Source organism: Salminus brasiliensis, chromosome 2, assembly GCF_030463535.1.
Source record: "Salminus brasiliensis chromosome 2, fSalBra1.hap2, whole genome shotgun sequence".
NCBI lineage: Eukaryota > Metazoa > Chordata > Actinopteri > Characiformes > Bryconidae > Salminus > Salminus brasiliensis.
In genome coordinates, this window is record NC_132879.1 from 32,403,607 (window position 1) to 32,419,424 (window position 15,818).

At 41.3% G+C, this 15,818-nt stretch overlaps 1 protein-coding gene across 3 annotated transcripts in view; it reads right to left on the minus strand.

The window, feature by feature from the left end:
* Nucleotides 1-1,087: 1,087 nt before the first annotated feature.
* Nucleotides 1,088-15,818, minus strand: part of ptpn9a (protein tyrosine phosphatase non-receptor type 9a) — a 19,359-nt gene continuing 4,628 nt past the window's right edge. For all 3 annotated transcript variants that reach the window (XM_072672407.1, XM_072672406.1, XM_072672409.1), the window contains exons 3-14: nt 14,725-14,868; nt 11,656-11,745; nt 9,225-9,349; nt 8,968-9,073; nt 8,345-8,455; nt 7,900-8,216; nt 6,793-6,880; nt 6,581-6,650; nt 6,391-6,469; nt 6,080-6,230; nt 5,554-5,761; nt 1,088-4,395 (exon numbers count right to left, since the gene is read on the minus strand). In XM_072672407.1, coding sequence (XP_072528508.1) covers nt 4,205-4,395; nt 5,554-5,761; nt 6,080-6,230; nt 6,391-6,469; nt 6,581-6,650; nt 6,793-6,880; nt 7,900-8,216; nt 8,345-8,455; nt 8,968-9,073; nt 9,225-9,349; nt 11,656-11,745; nt 14,725-14,868 — 1,680 coding nt within the window. In that variant the 3' untranslated portion in view covers nt 1,088-4,204. The remainder of the gene's footprint in view (nt 4,396-5,553; nt 5,762-6,079; nt 6,231-6,390; nt 6,470-6,580; nt 6,651-6,792; nt 6,881-7,899; nt 8,217-8,344; nt 8,456-8,967; nt 9,074-9,224; nt 9,350-11,655; nt 11,746-14,724; nt 14,869-15,818) is intronic.

The following is a 15,818-nucleotide window of genomic DNA, read 5'->3' on the forward strand; positions in this document are numbered from 1 at the left end:
AATAGAGGGCCTATGAAGTGCACGGCGTAGGACAGGTGGAATAGAGGGCCTATGAAGTGCGCGGTGTAGGACAGGCGGAATAGAGGGCCTATGAAGTGCGCGGTGTAGGACAGGCGGAATAGAGGGCCTATGAAGTGCGCGGTGTAGGACGGGCGGAATAGAGGGCCTAGGAAGTGTACGGTGTTGGACAGGCGGAATAGAGAGCCTATGAAGTGCACGGTGTAGGACAGGTGGAATAGAGAGCCTATGAAGTGCGTGGTGTAGGACAGGCGGAATAGAGGTGGAATAGTAAGGAGGATGTATTGCAGGACATATGAAGTTCAATGTGTAGGGCGTAAGGGGGTTATTGCAGGATCTATGAAGTGCACCATGCAGGACATAAAGAATACAGCACCCATAAAGTGCACTGTATAGGAAGTAAGGAATAGGAGTTATGAAGTGCATTGTATGGGGAGTCAGGAAGATGTATTACAGGACTTATAACGTGCACTGTGCAGGATGTAAAGAATATCGCGCATATGAAGTGCACCATGTAGGAAGTAAAGAATACAGGAGTCATGAAGTGCACTGCATGGGGTGGAAGGAGGATGTATTTCATGACTTTAGAAGTGCACTATGTAGGTAGTAGGAAGGATTTTGGCATGTCCCAAAGTGCTAAAGACGTGTTTAGTGGATATGTACTGTATATACACAGTTGTCACTGTATTAAAGTTCTGCCCTGACATTTCTGTTAGAACCTCAACATCACACTGAACTGTGGGATAAACATAATTCAAGACAACTAGTACTGTTGCCTACAGTAACTGCATGTCTGAGAAATGTACAACTTTAAACTACTCACCAAAAGTTCCATAAATACACACAGCAGTGCTTTAGGTGACACGGTGTGAACTATGGGACCGGCCTCTTATATTGTGCCTTCTGAATATAGAATATAGAACCCATTATTTCTTGACCCACAGACCAAGTTTTTTTTTTTTGGTTTTTTTTTTTGTAATTATAAGAAGTTTGCTGTCTAAGGAGTAGTAGTGTCAGTATAGAGAAGAGTAGCAGAATCAGGCTCACTATGAAAGAGTCAAACGCTCAGTGTGAAGAAATGATAGTTCCTTTTAATCATCATTTAAACGGTCATATTTTACATGGTTCTACTTGCTGAACGGGGCGTCCCCGAGTCAGGGAACAGGACTCCGTTCTGCCAAAGCAGCATGCAACACCATTCTCTACCATCTCTCATGTGTGGCTGCCTCATGTCACAGAAGTCTTTCAGAATAAAAATACTTGGTCACAAAGTGAAGGGTTCAACATGTATATGCGTGAACACCATGGCATTATGGATTACATAGCTCGATTATATTAGCATAGGTCATACAAATGAAGGAGTTACAGAATGAGAAAATATAAAGTAGCTATTTGCAAATGGAATAACATGTAAGGACACAGACGTCTGCTGAATATAATAGAAAAGAAAAAAAAAAATCAGTCACATTTCGTGTCCATCGTTTCAACAGCTAACGGTTCCAGAATCATGAGTGCATACAAGGGTTTGGTTCAACAGATGCTTCACTACAAGCAAATTCAATATGAATTCAGTAGCAAAGGCTCACATATCCAAGGACCAAAAAAAAAAAAAAAAAAGTGTGATACTGTGAAATGATACAGCTCTTGAAGCTAACTGTAAACACCCGAACACACGATCAACATCACGACGGTCTTACAGACCACTGAACTTGCAGATTTCGCAATTCACAAGTATTGCAGGTCACACCACAGCACATTACTTATGGACCGTGTGGTGTTAAAATCCTCTACTGTTAATGATGTCAGTGAATGCACATAGCGGACACCTGGGTAAAAGTGCTTTCGCATAGTTAAAGGCCTATTTTACACACGAGTTAGATGTTAGTAAGCAGGGCAGACTTGTAGATCGGTTTACCTTGACAGTAGCAACAGCATTCACATAGTCATGTAGACACAGAGCACAACTCAAACACTGCTCTCTGGTCCAAATAGGGAAAGCAACATCTGTATTCACACACACCACCTTTTGTTTTTTGTGACCATGATCTTGAGAAATCATACATTTATAAATGAATGACTCTTCATCTTCTTGTGTGTTTGTGTGTTTTCAAGAAATTGCCATGTGGACCGTATAGGGAAAAAGCCCTCCCATATTGGTAACAATGACAGGGGCAACTCTAAGGAAATGTCTACACCATTTTGTGAGGAATTCTAAAAATATTGATCACGTTTCTGCCTCGAATCTACACCGGATCTGAACGGTCACAATATTTCAGTTGTCTATATTTAGCCTTTTCTGTTTAAAAAAAAGACAGACAATATATCATTCTAGTACATATTTAGAAATTACACTGTGCCTTTTAACGTGATTTATGGAAAATGACTCCCAAGAAACAATGCAAGTAATTAAGGATCACTCAAGCAAAAAAAAAGATAAAACAGACAGACAGTCTCGATCTTAACCATCTTGTCTTCAGGTGGCACACCAAGCCAAGACTACCCTAGACCTCCTTTCACACGTGTTGAAGAGCTCCAAGCCTGTCGGGAACTCTCCACACCTGGAATTGGAGAACGTAAGATAATAAATGGGAATCCTATAATTAAATATTCCTCAGCAAAGAGGGACAATATGAACCCAATATGCTGCAGTTTCTAGATGGTTCATTTGGGTCAATTTACTGTTGCCAAATCAACCATTTAACCTGCACAGGTCATGTGTTGGCTGCATCATTCCCATTGCTTGGAGCTTACTTAAAACATGCAGAAGTGTTTTTTCTCTGTACTGCTTGTCAGTTGTTCCGTTCTCCTCAGGTGGAACTGCTTTGAAATTTGAGAGTTGAGTAGAAGATGCTGCCAGTTTAAAATTTGAGGGCGTTTTCACACCTGCACTTTTGAGTCTGGCTCGTGTGAACAAGTGTGAATACAGTAATTATACTTTCATGAAGAGACGGCCTGATCTGATCCCTATCGAAAACTGGAGCGGTTCGGTTGGTGTGAACATGATCTGACCTTGAGCAGACCCAACTAACAGGTGTCCTCTTGTATGCTGCTGTTCCATTTGTACAGAAATGTGCACTAGACCATAACACAAGCCTCCTTCCTGTATTTACTCCCTAGTCTGAAAACAAACCAAAGTGAAAACGCTCCAATTTTATGAATTTGGTAACTGATTCGGACCAGAACAAACTAACTGTAGGTGTAAAAGCGCCCTTAGAAAGCACATCACAGCATGCCTACACAACCCAAGCTCAATTCACAAAGCCTGTTAAAACCCTTTCCTGAGAAGGGGGTACCAAAAAAGCTAAAATGGAGCACCTAAAACATTTGAATAAATGAATAATAATAATAATAATAATAATAATAAAAAAAAAGTATTAGCATGAGGATTTTTTTAGCATTAGTAGAGGCCCATTTGTTGGCAATACAATCACACTGGTACATAGAGTAACTGTTTTGGTAGACAGACTTTCAGCTGTGCGAGCATCAACACAACAGAGACATGACATTAGTGTAGATTTGGGGTTCAGAGGAGTACAGCTGGTCCCTCAGAAGGTCCATCAGAAGAGATCAAGTAATTATAACGTTTTGAGGTTATTCAAAACACACCACTGGCTATGATCCTATATTTTGGACAGTGTGTGGCATCAGCCAAAACCGACAAACTGTCAAATGACCAAACAAACAGGGTTAGGCCACTTGGCTGAGACTGGAGCTGCATCTGTGAATTCAACTCACCAGCGTTATTCTGACATCATTTTAGACTGCAGCTGTTTTAGTGCTGGAAAAGACGTGAAGGCTCTGTTGAGCAGTAGGTTAGAGGTCACTTGCTTATGAACATTCAATCAATCACAAACAGCATGAACACAGCATTACTGATCGGCTATTAGACAGATAGCTGGACCCCCTGGAGTCTTCAGATGCATCCGGCAGAGATTCAGATCTCTTGGCAAACAGTGTAGGTTATGATTGCTATGACTGTGGCACTTTATACACCAATTTTAAAAAGAGAGTCACAATGACTGTGCTTGGAGTGGACATCAGTCAGACAGGCGGGTCGTAGAAAGATTCCTTCAGGGACCGTCATAGCAAACAGCCCACTGAATGGCTAAGAGCGATCTGAGCGTCAGCGATTGGCAGAGTGCAGCCGCGGTCCTTCACTGATGTACAGAAAAGCAGATTCGGTCTCTCACTGATTGGTTGAGAGCAGTCCCTGTCGCTGGGCGTGCTCTAGGATAGCAGTATGGCAGAAGTAATACTGTTCTGGTGTTTGGATGCTGAAGGCACGCTGCATTCTCATACGTCTCACCGTCTGACACACGTTCAGAGTCCCAACCTCCTGCAGCTGAGACAGACATATATCCAACGCACAAAACGTACCTGCCAAAAGAAAAGGAGAAAGGACACTTCAAACTACTTCAAAACTACCACCTTAACTGACAACACTGATAACTTGGGCTGTTCGGCTTTTTGAACTGACCCTCAGCATCAGCACACTGTGGAGCGTTTAAAATGAGAAGGTCTTTAAGACTATGGCCTATTCGCAATATTGGCACTATTTTGATTCTTCAGCGAGAATTAATCATTCGCTTCAACCTGATTCCAAGCTTCAAATCCTAGGTTTCGCAGGTGATCTGACATCACAACACACAGGCTATGGTGATCAGGAATCATCATAATACTTTACTACATAAAACTAACTTTACTTTCAGCTCAGCTTATATTAAAATGTTTTATCCATTACTTATTATAATTTTCTGTGCATAAAATAGAACCTTTAATATGTTGCATTGGATTCTAATTAAAAATGTGTGAACTTGGGACCTTAAAATACACAACGTTTAGCTTGTTTATTCATATATGCAATGTGAACTTCTCCCAAAAAATGAGGAAAACACTATCTTTATCCATCTCTCTCACTAAAGTCTATGGTATCAACATAAAATGTCAAAACACTCCATTTAAAGCTTAAATTTCCAGCTGTTTCAGTGCTTCGTTGGTTTATACAACTTCATTGGTTTAAATATATATAAATAAGTGATCAGTATTATTGTATACAGAAAAAGTGAGGGCTAGAGTTAGTGTGCTGTATTAAGGTAAAAATTAGGACGGTATCTAATTACATGATATACATGATGTAGGATATGGCAAATATCTCATTTATATGATAATATTTTTTGTATTGTTTTCAGTTGTGAAATAACACAGAAGTTGGCATGAAAGTGACGTAAACTCACTTTACGCTGCCAGTAACATAGGGCAGCCACTAATGACTAGTTTATCAATTGGTAAAATAGTTGGATTAATATAAAAACAATTACACAATTATCCTCCAAAAAGTTACATTGAGTACTTTAAATTCCTTTTTGAGACCAAAACTTTGTCACTCTATAATGCAGCATGAAATTATTGTCTTGTTTAATTTTGTAAAAAAACATGTTCATAACTATAGTATGGAATATTATTCGTAATGTATCTCCAAAAAAAAGGTTTGTTTTATTCTTTTTAGATCCTGGCTGTGAGTAAGTAGTTATTTACCAGTCCTGCCGATGCCTGCACTGCAGTGGACAACCAAGGGCGGTCCCAGAGGATGACCCCTCCACTGCGAGCCCAGAGCTTTCACTGCTCTCTTCTGCTGCCTCTTCACCGCACCCAAGAAGTCAAGCAACGAGAGTGCAGAGGAGGGTACGCCGTAGTCAGGCCAGCTCAGAAACTGGAAGTGAGTCACTTGTCTCTGCTCACAGGTCTGATCAAAAGAAAAGGAGAAGAACTCTGATCAAGACAATCCGCTTGGTCTCTACAAGGTACTACAATAGATTTCACTACTGCTTCCATCTGCTCTCACCTCGGGGAATTTCAGAGATGTAGTAATCTCTGGACACACGTCACAGAAACAATTATACTTTCCTGCTCGACCAGCAACATTCACCAAGGTCACCCGTTTTCTCTGACTTACTGAAACTGCTTACAATCTAAACATCCAGTACTGACAAACATCTCCATGTTTTCCGATTATTCCATTCAGTTGTGTTTGTGTGTGTGTGTGTGTGTGTGTATGTGTTACCTCAGTGTTATGCAGCTCCAAAGTGGTCTGATTGTAATGAGAATGGTTGTCTACTCTCTGGTTGACCACAGCCATGTGTCCGTACACCTCCTGGCCTCCTTCCTGCAGAGGCCAGTACTGTCCACATTTCCTTCTGCCACCCTCATCAGTCCTACACACAGAAACAATACAATAACGTCAAGACATGCTCATTGCTCATTTCGTACTGAACCAGGAAACTCTTTGAAGCAGTCAGATCCAATGTGGAAAAAAAACAGAACTGGACAGCCATTTCCAGCTATGCGTGTATGTGTGCATGACTCATGTCTCACCTTGTTGTCATGACAATGACCAGCACACTTTGCTCCCACACCATTCTCCAGAAATCTCCGTATGTTTTCTCCAGCGGGCCTGTGCAGAGAGTCAACCTTTATTTGAACTAAAAAACAAACCACCACACAATAGCCTACAAAGCAGGCACCAACGTCTAGTTCGAACATTCAACAGTTGTTCTGATTTTACCTTGAGTTCCAATGTACGCATTCTTCTGCTTGTAGCCATCCATGAAGCTGGCATTGATGTAGTCAGATCTCTGAGAACAGAACAGTCATTTACAATGGAATTAGATACGGCTGCACTTCTCCATATGAGCGGTGCTAATATTTCACACTGTCGTATTCTTGAAAAGTAAACCAATAAAAGCAAGACCTAGAACTTCAAGGTTTCATACACACCTCATTCCTTCTGCCTTTCAGATGAACACGAGTTTGGTCAAGGCAAAGAACATCACCATAGCGATTCCTCTCCTGATTGTAAGCAGCCCTGCCGGTGTAAAACAGTCAGGGATTCTCATCAGAAAGCATTGCTTTTCTTGAAGGTAACACTCTAGCAAATATGGCTACATGCAGAGAGACACCCCGAGACACTAATGAATGGACAAGGAAGCCTACAAGTGGGCTCAGGGGTGGGCAACATTAAACAATGCTAATTTCACACTACAATAAACAAATGTTTTTCTGTGGGCTGGTAAATTGAAACAGACCAGACAGAACAGTACAAGTAGAGCCATATTTTGTAAACAAAAAAATTGTAAGAACTCTATAAAACACAATCATTTTTATTCAACATTCAACTATGCTGTGGCGAATCCAGTTATTAGGACAAGAGATGGACTGATCAGCATTTTTGTGGCCTATGTCAATCTCTGATTATTTTGAATTCCATGCAATCTTTTGGTGATGCATCATCGTGCAGAGTTTCTGTAACGTTTTTGCATCGTCTCTCCACGACATGTCCTTAACTTTTTGGAATCAGCCACAACGTCACCAAACTAGGCACCAGCTGAAAGAGTACAGAACTGCACTGTGCAGCTTAAAGTGGAAACCCAACCTAAAAGGGCTGCTTATCTAAAGCTACAAATGCTATGACTTTGATGCGATTCCTTTAGTTTTTTGACTGTTGCTGCTGTACCTTCTGTGGTGGCTAAATATAGTCTGCACTATTTGCGGTTTTGTGTGGTTAGTGGTGTTTGTTAGCTCTGCTGTATTCTGATACTCACTGTACTGGGTTGAGTGATGTACTCTAGAGAGTGATATCCGGTTAGCTGTGTTTAATTTTTTTTACTTTGCTTCACATTAAGCTGCACATTAAGTTTGTATATTGCATTTACATGTTGTTAAATTAAATATTCTACACATAATTCTTCCTATTAATAATTAAAACAACATTTATCCTTAGAAGCTTAGTAAAGATAAAATTAATGGAATACTGGTAATTTATTGGTTGCTATAAATATTCATTCTCACTGACAATACTGTACTTTCCTGAGCAGCGCTACTCACAGTGCGCAGTGGAAAGTTCCAGGAGGCTGCTCTTTACGGAGCTCCTCGTACTCCTGGTAGATGCCACTGCGTTGGGCTCGAGCCAGGTGTGCCACAAATTCTGGCAGCCGCATGGCCTCAGGGCCTGGCGCGTGCACAGAGGACTCGTCCAGCGGGATGCCCACCAGTTCATCGACAGGGTCTACCAGTCCGTTCTGCTCTGCCAGCAGCCGCTGGTTCCAGCCGTGAACATCTAGAGCAAGGCAACCGCCGAGGTGCTCGGGCAAGCAGTCTCTTGGAAGGTGCTGCCGGAGGTCAGTCATCTTCACCATTTGGACCTAAAAAGCAGATTGAGCAGAAAACTACTTAAAGGAGCTGTAAAGGACTAAGAGGATTAGAAAAGAACGAATGAAAGGAACATATGAAGGTTCTCTGTATTACAGTGATACGGTCGATATGTACTGACCCTTTCTCTAAGTTTCTCTTTTAGCAGCAGACTCAGCAGGTTGTAGGGCACTCGAAACCAGACTGGGGCTCCGACTATGAACACCTTCTTCAGTCGAGCAGGAAATGCACCCTGCATGCAGACACAGACAACACTGTGCTCATTAGTAAGCAGAATCTGGCTGCCACATGCAGTATATGAATGCTTAACAGGGTTCGTTTTTTGCAGAAATAATTTTTGCAAAATAATGGTGATGAAAATGAGATGGTTATGGTTTAATATCCTACCAACCATCATTCCATTTTCTTCACTTTAAAAGGAAAAGACCCAGCAACCTCAAAGTAATAACTATTACTACCAAACAGTTCTCCAGATCACACGGTCACATAGAAACCTTGCATCTCCAATTTTTTTTTGTTTTACATTTTAGCATAATGTGAATCTGGCAGTTGTTCTTCAGGTTGAGTCCGAAGATCATGAAGAGTGGACCAATAGAAATGCTCCAAAATGACTAAAATCCTTTTACATTGACGTATATATATAAGGGTTTTCCTTGTCTTATAGAAGGGTCAGTTTGGAGATACAAGGTTATTGCGGGACAACTGATATATATTTGTCGGAATGCTTGAGAAAATGTAAAGAACCTTAAGTAGATTGAGAATCTTCTTGCTTAGGTCCAGCTCAAAGTTGGTATAGTTGGATCCTGCCATGTCATAGATGAACACTAGACCATTCCTCTGGGTCTCAAAGCTGTGGGGGGGATAGCAAGAGAGAGCTGAAAATGAGCCATTATTTATGCATACTACTTGGACGCACGCTCTGAGAAGAATACACCAAGAGTGCATATTTATAAATGCTTTGTCACAAAGGTAGACTCTGGATGACTGACAGGTGCACTCACCTCTCTACTGCTCTGTCCAGCAGGTAGAACAGAGCCTGTAGGACCACATGGTTGCCTGTTTTATTGGGGTGGTGCAGCTTTGCTGTGTACAGAGCTATAGAGGCTCCTGAAGGGTCCCTTACACCCTAAAGAGAAGAAAGTACAGCTTTAGATAGAACAGACACACAGATACACACGGTAGGCCGATTTTGGGCCTTGACCTTCAGAACCAATAGACCACAGGGGTCAGGAGGTTATCCTCAACTCCTCCTGGTGCCAAGTAGGTGCTCCACTCCTCAACATTTAATATAAAAACAACATCCTGCAACTAATTATAATAAATGACATCACTGAAAATGACATCATAACATCCAAGTATTAGAAGTGATGTTCTTGATATGTCCACAGGGAGGCAGAGTAGCAAAGACTGAGAGAAACAGCAGAGGGAGACAGCTGGTCTAACTGCTGATTTCCAAGACAAGCTTTAAAAGCCTAGACCAGAGAACACTTCGAGAGCATGCCCCTTTTTTAGCAGCTCAAAACATCATGAGCATCTGATATCAGCATATGACACAAAACAAAAGCCATAAGGAAAAAATCAATCAAATAAATAGACACATTCAACACTCAACAATGTTATTTTCTGCTCATTGACTGGCATATAACTGCCTTATGCACATGATGTGACTACGGCAAGCATTTTGCTGTAGATCTGCCTTCACTGTTCCTGGATAGCTGTTTGGGAAACACTGACCTAGCGGGCTGAAGTCAGGAGTCTATTACAGAGGATATGGGCTATAAATACGGCTGGCAGGATGTGGAGGGGAGAGGAAGAGAGCAGCTCGACTGATCGATCCAGGAACAGGGAGAAGAGAGGGATCACTGTCGCTCAGGTACATTACAGGCTTTGTGAATGGACATGAATGAACTCTTCTGCTTTGAGAATTACAGCTTACTGCAGGTTGCTGTCGGAAGGACCACACACACACAAACCCAACAGCAGCACTGCAGTGCTACATTAATCAGGATGGTAATCATCACCATCACAGTCATCGTCATCCTGCTCCCTGACACACCCTGACAAATCCATCTACATTCGAACTGCATGGCTGGAGCATGCTCATCCACCTCAGACATTCCTGACAAAGGGAGTGTTCGAATGAATCAGAGTCTTCCACAAACTGTGATAAATTTCAGTAACACATTTGTTTACCCTCACACCCACCCGTATCCCTTTCGGTTATCTCACTGGAGCATTACATCTTGCTAACTGTGAGCAATTGAGGAATTGAGCTTGGACTGTTGTGGAAATTGAACTGTCCACAAAAGAAATGGCCTTAAATGACCTTTTATCACAATCTTAATTTTAATCCTACTAGATCTGTCAATCATAAAGCCCCATCACAAATTAGTTACCCTAACTCCTGACATAATCATGCTCTTTTTCACAGAGAGCTCACGGATCTCAATTCAAGGGCTGGATGCCCACAGGCCTTAAAGCAACACCATGTAGCATTTTTACCTTCAAATAAGAGTTAAGAGTTGTAATAGTGAGAACAGCGTCTCAATCATTGCTAATCTGGGTTCGGGACGCTGCTAACTGGACTATGCAACTTAGGTGAAGCGGGCAAGACAATGCTCATGAGAACTGCATAATGCTAAGTAACCAGAGTTTCAGTATCATAAAATCCTGTAAGAATACTCCTCTATCGCCTCAGTCCATGCTTCTTTCATTTTTAGTGCTGGTTCTGTATCTCTCAACTTCCAAAATTCACGTGTGCCATGATGGCGAAGGGGGCTCAAAGCGTGTTAGGGGGAGCCTATTAATTAAATTACCAACTAATTTTGTTTTAATATTGTTGAGAGAAGACCCCGCCAGAAATGGGCAGAGGACCAAAGGGGTGTAACAATGAGATATCAAAAACAAAGTGACAAACAATGGACAAATTGAATTATTATATCTCATGTAGTTTGTTTCAATAGGTTAAAAGGTGTGCAAACAACCAGAATCAAGCCACAACCCACTTCAGCGTGCTCATGTTATACTCTTCCCTCCACCCGCCCTCCCAGCTAATCTCATTAATATAATATGCAACTGGACAATCATACTTTTCCTTCAATCAAAGTTCTTTGTTGTATAAATAGTAAATATGGGAATTTGGTTGGGGTGAAAAATGTTTAGATGTAAAAAAAAAAATACCCACTAACAATTCTGTTATTTGACATCAGAATGAAAAAAAAAGATTTACTTTTAAGGGCTAATAAATGGCTGGTTTACAGAAGCTCACAGAAGCTGTACACCTTAGCATAGTTATAACACTGTAACAAAAACACTAATTACTCCAAAGTCTTCTCAAATAGTGTTTCTGTCCTCTCATGGTGTCCTCTCAGTGCAATTGGCTAATAGGTTTCATATATTCACTAAAGCAAATGCTGTTAATTTTGTACTCACCAAGATGGTGAACTTGCCGCTGAGTAGCTCAGAGCGCAGTGGTTCTTCCTGTGGCTGTAGTTTGACGATGCCTTCCCTCAGACGCGTCTCCTGCCACGAGAGGAGGACAACAAAATTACTCAGCTTGACATTTGCCTCCCCTTCATTTCTCTCACTGGACATATACATTTACACAAGCTATTAGCATCTGAAATTAGTATTATTAATTATGCACTCATGCCCAATAAAGTCCTGCAGGTTTACATGCAAAGATTTTCTCTAGTCCAATTATACATTCAGACTGAGGTGTTTATATGCACATACTATTCAATGATCTGATTAAAATCTCTGTTTACAAATTATGCTGGTGTAGAGTGCCACTTATTGTAGAGTACTCAGTCCAGTCAGAGTAAGAGGGGCGGCAGTGTGTTACCTGAGTTTTCAGAGGGTTTTTTTTTTTGTTCTTTTTTTCTATTGTTTTAAATGAAGGTGGACAATGTACTTTATATCCCTTATGCTTAAAGAAAGGACGAGAGGTAGTAGTCATGTGTTGCAACATCCTGAGGCACATGAGCTATCGCACCAGTGGAAGAACAGATTTTGAGCGGAGGCAAAATTCCTGTACGACGCAGCACTACTTAGTGAATTGTATGCACCCTGGTTAAAGGTTATCTCTACCCGCATACTAAAACAGTACATGTCCACATGTCCACACCCCACATTTGCACTACCTTGCTAACGTTTACTTCGCCTTGAGTTCACATACCTTTCTCAGCTGTACCTGCCAATCATTAGGTTTCTAACTACTCAAATCATGATCAATATACACCAATATGATGCATATTTGTTCTCATTTTCTGCCGTCTACCTCATTATCCATCCATCAATCAATAGAATTTAACATCCCAATCGGATAGTTTTCACCAGCAGCTGCCTTTTGAAACTCTGCCTTCACAAGGGTGGTGCTACTTAGATGGAGAGAGGTATAATGCTAATAAATGACTCTAATAATACTGCTTATTATATAGGAAGCTGGTAGGCACTCCAGACATCCAAATGTGTCTGCAGGAGCACTGAAAAAGACATCATAAGTGGGTTGTACAAACGCCATGGCTTATTGTAGCATGCAATACCACATAATTGCACCTTACATCACAATTAAGGTGACATTTTATTACCAATGCTGGTGCCGCAGTATTATGCGTACTCACAGCTGTTTGTGACTTGGTGGTTTTGTGCTGTAAGTGAAGGACTGTGGCTGAGTGAAGGGCTGGAAGAGTACACCAGTTAGGTCCTTCCAATTCTCAGAAAGGAAACATGCATTTATTGTTCGCATTGTAACGGTTAAGAAACATAGCTTGAACAGCCACGAGATACAGCTTTAGTCTGACCTCTAGTAGTGGAGCAAATGCATGTACACTGTGGCTTCATGACCAAGGTTCTTATCATTGATCACATTGATCAAATTCAGTTTACTAGCATATTTCTGACACTGGGTGATAAATACAGGGCCAATAATGGAATAGCATAGCAGTAAAACTGAGCTGAGCATCCTGTGTCTTCATAGCCCTTTGGACAGTAGCTCCATTATGAGCATAAGCTCTCGGAGACATGATCTGAAACGCCCTTGCAGGCTCTCTTGTGGGACAGGAACACCCATGATTGCTGATCCAGGCTCGCACAGACGGCCCAAGAAGCTCCCCAGGCCTAATTCAGCTTGCAGAATCCAGCCACGTACTGATGGCTATTAAAGCAATTAGAGAGCGAACAAAAGCTTTGGGAACTTTCCATTCTCTCCCCCATAATGACTCTGGTTAAGGCTGATTTGATTCTGAATTACTAGCTCTTTCTTCCACTGCAGCAAAACCCCCTTCGTTTCAGCAGAGCTACAACGACACAAAATTAACAGCTTAGTCATTTCATTATGTATAAGGCATAAAGAATTAGCAGGGTAGCATGTATGAGCTAATTAACTAACAGTTGATGTCTTTTAACCTTTTTAGGCAAACTCAAAACTCGAAACTTAAAAGAAAAGAGTTGAAAGATCAGTTATCTACATCCACTGTCTTAGTTTCACTCATGCTTCTTCTGATCATTCTAGCTTCAGTTTGAAAGCATTTCAAGTAAGTAACGTTAGCCGCTGCGATTACCCTTCTGTATGTAGTTTCACTACCGCATGCTTACTATTTTGAGAGTATTATCAATTTGATAAGAGACAGCTCAGGCTATTGAAAAGTAAAAAAAAAAAAAAAAAAAAAAACTTGATTCTTGATTGTGAGACTCAAGCAGGCCGATGACAAACACTAAAGTCAATTTCCACCATGTAACAGGAGTCTATATTTACCCCTATAGTCACAAACTATTTGAAAATATCTGAAGGTGCGTGTCAATGACTTCCCAACAGGGCTGGACAGTATGCCGATATTTTATCATATCGTAATAAATTATGTTCTTGTGATACACATATGCTTTTCTAAATATACAGGATATTGTTAATGCTTAGTAAACACTGATCAACTGCAAGTTTCATTAGTAACAGTGTGATTAGACTGGTTTAATGAGATGAAGTGCAGCAGATGTTGAATAAAAATCATGAATTTTGAATGGGAATCTCTGAGTATCTGTTGCTACTGATTACAGTATTTAGTCTATGATTAAATGTATTGTGATAAATAATGTTTATCGTGAAAATATTGTGAAATTGTATTTATCATATCGCCCAGTCCTATTTCTAAATATATCTTAACTCAACTCATAATAACCTCATAAGTCTTATTTTACAATACGTCTTACGAGCACCACATCTTTACTAAACAAATGGTTAAAATCAGTGGGGAAGATGGTACGCAATTTATATTTACTGCAGTGGAGTAAACAGAAACAGCAACACAATGCTGTTACTCTTACTCAACTCTACCTATCTAGTCTGGTGCCTTTAAATTCAGCAGTGCAAAGGTGTTCTAATCACCAGGTACAGATACCTGAATTGAATGTGTATCAGGATGACCGACTTAAAGCCTCTTGAATTAATAAAGGAAACTGTTGGTCTTTCGGCTTTACACACAGGTTTTACACAACTACTACACATACCCTGTAACTGTGGAAGAGCTCTATGGCTCGAAGGACATCAAACTTGCGTGCCATCAGGAACTTTACAGCCACATCCCAGGACAGAGGGGAGACGCCATGCTGGCTGGTCCACTTATTGATTTCCTCCAAGAACTGCTTAGTGGCCTGGAACACAAACACGTACAGACAGCCTTCAGTCACTCAGCTCTAAAATCCTGCATTTGGCTTAGAAAAGGTTCCTTAAATCAAAGGAACAGTTGGTCTTCATTCGTTTCGGAGGGTTGCACGTCTGAAAGGCATCAGAGATCATTCATCTCTTGCAGTGCAGCAACAGAACAGAAAGCACAGAGTTTTATCAACAGAACATCTGAGGAGCTCTTGCATCACCACAATTGTCAGGTTTTGTCTGAAAGCTGCTCTCTCTGCGTTCAGAGGAATTTCTCTTTCCGCTGATTGAGGCCTATCAAAACAGATCTCAGCTCACCAGGATATTAAAACTGCACACGAGCCGATATCAGTTCTCATAAACTGCCCCTTTATGAGAAAAGGGAAGAGAAATACATAAAACCACCATGTGGCTCCGGGGAACTGTGGAGAAGAGAGGCAGGCTAACACGTCTATCCAACATCTGAAACGCAGGTGAGCTAGCTCTGAACAGACGTGAGCATCTTCGCGACTTCCCAAACCTATTAACCTACATATCTTTCCTGCAAACAGTTTAGTCCACAAACATCATTCAGACAGACCCGGACCGTTAGAGTCCGTTAGAGCTCACTGAAGGAGCTGAGTGATTGGCTGGATGGACAGCATCATCGGTAAGATACACAGTTTATACTGAAAGGAGCCTTTTGTTGGGGTTTGTGAAGAGCCTGCGCTCTGTGCTGTGATTATAAAGCAGGAGATGCAGCGGTCAGCTCTTTCACTGGCCTGGAAGGTGGCCTCACACACATGCACACACGCACAGATCTCCACTTAGCTAGCAAGCAGCAAAGACCACTTAGACTCTCCTCAGAACTTCAAAATGCTCAGTTAAACAAAACTCTCCATCTAACTTACAAACCGGCCACTGGCGATAAGCAGACGTGGCCTCTCAGTTGACCGGATGTGGAGGAGTT